The sequence below is a fragment of the Geotrypetes seraphini genome, chromosome 3 (assembly GCF_902459505.1).
Source record: "Geotrypetes seraphini chromosome 3, aGeoSer1.1, whole genome shotgun sequence".
Classification (NCBI taxonomy): Eukaryota; Metazoa; Chordata; class Amphibia; order Gymnophiona; family Dermophiidae; genus Geotrypetes; species Geotrypetes seraphini.
This window is the reverse complement of record NC_047086.1, coordinates 290,941,984-290,947,333: the sequence shown is the minus strand read 5'-3', so window position 1 is coordinate 290,947,333 and position 5,350 is coordinate 290,941,984. Positions and strand designations below refer to the sequence as shown.

The 5,350-nt window shown below is 41.6% G+C and overlaps 1 protein-coding gene across 1 annotated transcript; it reads right to left on the bottom strand.

The window, feature by feature from the left end:
• Window positions 1-2,333: 2,333 nt before the first annotated feature.
• EXOC8 (exocyst complex component 8) lies at window positions 2,334-4,959 on the bottom strand. Its single transcript, XM_033939443.1, has one exon. It carries the CDS (start codon window positions 4,656-4,658, stop codon window positions 2,607-2,609), a length of 2,052 nt encoding a protein of 683 aa, XP_033795334.1. The 5' UTR covers window positions 4,659-4,959; the 3' UTR covers window positions 2,334-2,606.
• Between the last annotated feature and the right edge of the window lie 391 nt (window positions 4,960-5,350).

Sequence of the window (5,350 nt, the reverse complement as noted above, 5' to 3'; positions counted from 1 at the left end):
TAACCTCTTTTACATCCTGAGGGCTTCTAAGGAGGTGGTAGATGAGGGGGAAATAGGTAAACTAGAATTGCCAGATAGTTTGGATTTATCTCATTTTCTAGAGTCATCTAAGGACACAATTACAAAATGTGCTACACTCTTGGTAGCTTTCAAATCAGAACTAGAGAAACAGGCTATTTTGAAATTATACTTTACTAAGAAACAAGTTCTGCTTGTGGCCGTGTTAATATTTCCTGATGTTTCTAAGCAAACCCAGATAAAGAAGAAGCAGTTTCTATCGCTAAGGCCTTAGCGGTAGGTGTGACCTTCTTCTTAAAATTCCCTTGTAAATGTCTTATTTCATTTGCAAGTGACAAATATGTGTTTCTGGACCCAGCCGAGTTAGATTTTCTTAGAGATAAACCTTGGCAGATAGTTTCTTAAAAATTATTTGTTCGCTGGAGAGGATAATTGATGATTTAAAGAATGTGCCACATCTCTTTGCCTACCAAGATGTTAAACCTTATTTTCTTTTTTAAGCGCTGGCACTCTTGGCCATTTAATGTGGACTTGATCATTGATAAATTATTGCCTTGGACCTTATTTGATGAGCATTTGTATGCTATGTTAGAAGTTGATATACTTGTATTTTTGGTGTGTAATTGTAACAAATCAATAAATAAAGTAAAAAAAAAACAAATCATTAAACAAAAGGCAAAATTAGCTCTCATTACAGACCTTAAAACTACAGTTTATACCAGAAAAAGTACTTCTACCATATCTGATCTCTAATTTGTATTGTCTGATGTATATGCACTCAGTAATGCCAACTAGTTTAAAATAGAATAAGGCATGGGCACCAAATTTCCTAAGGCTAGTTTTCCCTGTTGCACTGATGCCATGCACAAAATTTCAGCAGCAATCACCAGAATCTTCCCTAGTGAACCAGGATTTATCCAGAGATGGCAATATTCAGCATCAATACCCAGATAATAAAAAGTTATCTAGATTTGTAACTAGCTAATGGCACTGAATATTGCTAATATCTAGATTTTTACAGTGGTCAGTGCCATACCTAGATATGACTTTAAAAAGCCATTTCTGAAATTAAAAAAAAAATGCTGACTACATAGTTTGGTTCTATGGAACAAAACAACTATAAAACAAGCCCTTGTTCAGTAAAGAGAACATAACATAAGAATAGCTTTACTGGGTCAGACCAACGGTCCATCAAGCCCAGAAACATGGTGGCCAAGCTAGGTCACTAGTACCTGGCTAAAATCCAAAGAGTAGCAACATTCTATGCTACCGATCTAGGGCAAGCAGTGGAGGCCATTTCTCCAACTGTCTGCATTGGGGTAAACTGCTGTGGTAGTGATTTCCCCTTAGCAAATGCACCAAAGCTCATAGGAACTGAATGGGCTTTGGTGCTTTTGCTGCAGAGGACTCATTACTGTGGCTTTGTAAAATTGGCCCTTAAGCAGGTAAGTTCATTTACCCACATGATTTTAAAGGATGTCTGAGGATAAAACTTTGTAGGTGTTCTGAAAACATGCTCCTTAGTATTTATGACTTTTGTGTCATTTTTGTAGCTAACACTGAACTACAGAGGTGACCAAGATAAGCCCAAGTACCTAGTTTTGTTTCATATTTATTGAAGACAAACTGATTATCTTGTGGAACATTTTTCATTTATTAATGTAACAAATGACATAATTGTAACTTCTTCATTTTTCCATCAGTAAAGGGTTGCTTATATAAGAGTTATTTTCAATTACTTTTATCATTTCAGGCAGCTTTTTGGGATAAAGAGTTTGCAGGTCTTATAGTCAGCTCTATCAAGATCTTATCTGCACTTTAGAAAACTACTGAAAACTCTATTTTTGTAATTTGGATTGTTTTTATTGTTATTGTTTCTATTTTCTTTTGTAAACTGCATAGAACTCAAAGTATTGCAGTATATAAACAAATTTTTGTTATGATAATTGAAAAGAAAGATTAGAGCAGGTAACTTAAACAATGAATTAAGTTGCTAAACTATTAAGTCCATTTTTAAACACTGCAGTCTGCATTATTTAAAATATCTGTGGCATTCTGGATATTTGGCACTACTCTCTGGATTGCGAGTGGTGCTGAATACCTGGGTAGAGTGGCGAGTGCTGTTGTCATCCAGACAGTGATGATATTCAATCTGCTGTCTAAAAAGTGGCTTGAATATTGTCCCAATTTGTAAGACTGTTCAATGTACTATTGAGACAGTGTTACTACATACTGAGGCTGAGGCATTTATCTGGATAATAACTCCTATAAATGCTTCCAAATATCAAGCCCTATGTCATCTGTTCATATATGAAATGAAAAAATTACCTTGCTTAGTATAAACACCATAAATATTTCACTGGAGGTGTACATATAGCATTAAGTAATGTGGCAGTACACTATAATACTGTTTATTTACATCAAAATACATAGTTGACTTTATTGTCCTAAAAGTGAATATATTCAAATATTTATAAGGAAATTTTCCTAACTTCATGAAAAAAAAAACAAGCAAATATTAGAGATGCAAAGACAAAAAAGGACTCTTCAATAAACACTTTCCAGAAAAGACAAAAAAGGACTCTCCATTAGACAACAGACATTGTACTCTCAGGATTTACACGAATCAGTCTAGAAGCATTTCTGAGATCCTGCAATTGCTTGGCAGGCTTCCCAACACCCTCTTCAAACCTTTTTTCCATAACAGGCAGCACCATTTCATACAAAAAAGAAGCATTTTGTCGTATAAATGTTTTCTTGTCAGACTCCTGCTCACAACGCAAACTATAGTCAACATGCTGGACAGCAACAAGAATTATCTCCAGCAGACTTTCAAGAAGAATCATATGCAGTTCTGGAAAATACAGTTTTAGTGCTTCTTCTAAAAAGGCCATTGTTTGTTTTGTAAAGGCAACAACAGTATAGCTGAGGTTCACCCAACAATCATCACCAACATATTGATCAAAGTTTGCTACTCCGCAGTTTTTCATCTCCTCACGGAGCTTTCCAAGAGCCTCAGGGGTCATCAGGTTCATCTTCCGCCACATCTCCTCAGAGTTTCGATGTTTTGTGGCTTCAATGATGATTTCTTTGTAACTCTGAAGAGCAGTTTTTATGTCCTTCACAAGAAGGGAATGAAGAATGAAAGTAAGGTCCAAGCCAATTTCACTCAGCTGCATGCAGTGTTCTTTGGCCACTTTGACACACTCAGCTGCAGTGGACAGGCTCTCCTTACTGTCAAACACTTGTTTGCTAAAAGCATCCACAAACATCTTCATAGCGGCTCGAGACCACACAATGAAAGCAGAGTAGCAACCACTATTGCCAGCAAAATCCATCTCAAATTCTCTGGCTGTTTCCAGTAGGCTGGTGAAAAACACATTACAGAGTTTGTGGATATACAGTAATGTGGCTCCTTCAATCCGCAGTTGACGGATAGCTGTTTGCACTGCAGATGCTCGGTTCTTCAGGAAGAGCTCACATGCTTTTGTCGACTGACCTAAGCGAATAAGCTGAGAAACAGCCCTCCGGGTGGCCTTTGGTCCACCACGCAAGGATCTATCTGGAGATAACTCAAACACCAAAACATCTGTTAACTGGCGGATTCTTTCTTCCACCTTGGCCTTTAGATCCTTTACAGGCTGTGTCAGAGGTTTGTCCTCCAAATACCTGTTCAATTTGTCTAGTAAATCCACTGCCCCCTCAAAATCTCTCTGTGCAATACAAACATCCAGGTCTTCGGGAAGGTCTAGGATCCAGTCCAAGGCCAAATCAACTAGTTGTTCTAGGACTTCTTCAGTTTCATCAAACGGATTAAGAGAGACCTCAGGGACAGAAGGAGACTGGGGAGCCTCCGCCTCCTCCCTTTTACGATTCTCATTCAGGACCTTCTTTTTCTTAGTTTCTTCCAATACTTCCAACCACTCCTTCTTGATTTTAGTGTTTTCCGCTTGGAAAATGCGGCTCTCTGGGCACATGAGTATTTTAAACATGTCCTTCATGGGCGGATGGTCCTTGACGTTCACCACAGCCAGTTCGTCCAGATCGTGCATGGAGTTGAACTTGTAGAGGCCGCGCCTGTTGGGTAACCAAGTGGCAACCAGCAGGCAATCGTTCATCAGGAAGACGTGTACCCGCTGGATCTGGGCCATATGCTCCACGTCGTACTCCACCAGGTCCCCGTTGTAGATCAAGTAGCGGCCCGGCACCTCCAGCAGATTCTCGCAACCCTCCACCTTCTCTAGCAGGGTGGTCAGGGTGCGCTGCTTACCCTCCTCGGACTCCTTGGGGAAAGCAGCCTGCAGCTCGCGAGCAGCCTCCTCCTTGTCGGCGGCGAGCAGGGCCTGGGTGACGCTCTCCATGATGCCCTTCTGCTCGGTGAGGATGTGGCTCAGCTGGTACATCTCGCTCTCCAAGTAGGAGATCTCACGCGCCGTCTCGATGAACTGCCGGTAGTTCTTGTAGACGTTCTTCTTCAGGTTCTGCGCCGTCTCGTCGGCCAGCGTCTGCACGCGCTGCCGGTGCTCCTGCAGGTCGCGGTCGCCGTCCGACTGCTGCGACAGCTGAGTCACGTACAGCTTCGGCTCGAAGCTACTCGACTCCAGCTGCCGCCGCAAACGGCTCGCGCCGCTGTCTGACATCTCGCCGCCAACGGTGGAAACAGAGAAAAAGCGCCTTCCCCTTCCCGCCGGAAACCAGTCGGCGGAAGAGCGTCTGAGCGTCTCACTTCCCGTAGCCCATCGGCTGGTAGATTCTTTCCCGCCCACTGGGTTTGCGTAGTATTTGTGCGACGTCGCTTTACCGAGGTGGACTGGGCCAAAGTGGTGGAGACGCGAAGTGAGCTAGGGGTTGTGTCCTATCAAAAAGCTCGATGGTTCACGCGCTTACCAAGGAAGAATGCACAGCGCGGTGCTTTCATTCGGCAGCCCTGTGGCACGCCTTTCCCACGCATGCGTACGGCGGTGTATTCATAGCGAAGCAAACCAAGCGAGAATCAGGGATGTTGTTTTGTTTTTTGCATTGAGTAGCTCTGTTTCCGTATCTCATTTTTTTAAAGTCAAGGTATTTTTATTTAAAAATTTTTGTATAATGGAGTAAAAGGAACATGAGCAAGAAAGGATCCGTCAATATCTGACAAGCTAGGAAGGACATTTTCAGATTAGACATTCAAATGTGAAGTACAAATACGTACCGGTAGTACAGTATTCCGTATTTCACCAGTGCCTCTCATACTGTAAGAACAACAGGGCCCTCTTGTTTCCACAATCTTACATGAAAGGTCAGAAGTTATGCATTTCTGAAAGTGTTAATGAAGTTACATTTTCCTATTTAA

Excerpts from the sequence above, each read along its gene's own strand:
- EXOC8 (XM_033939443.1), bottom strand. The coding sequence starts at position 4,658 with ATGTCAGACAGCGGCGCGAGCCGTTTGCGGCGGCAGCTGGAGTCGAGT.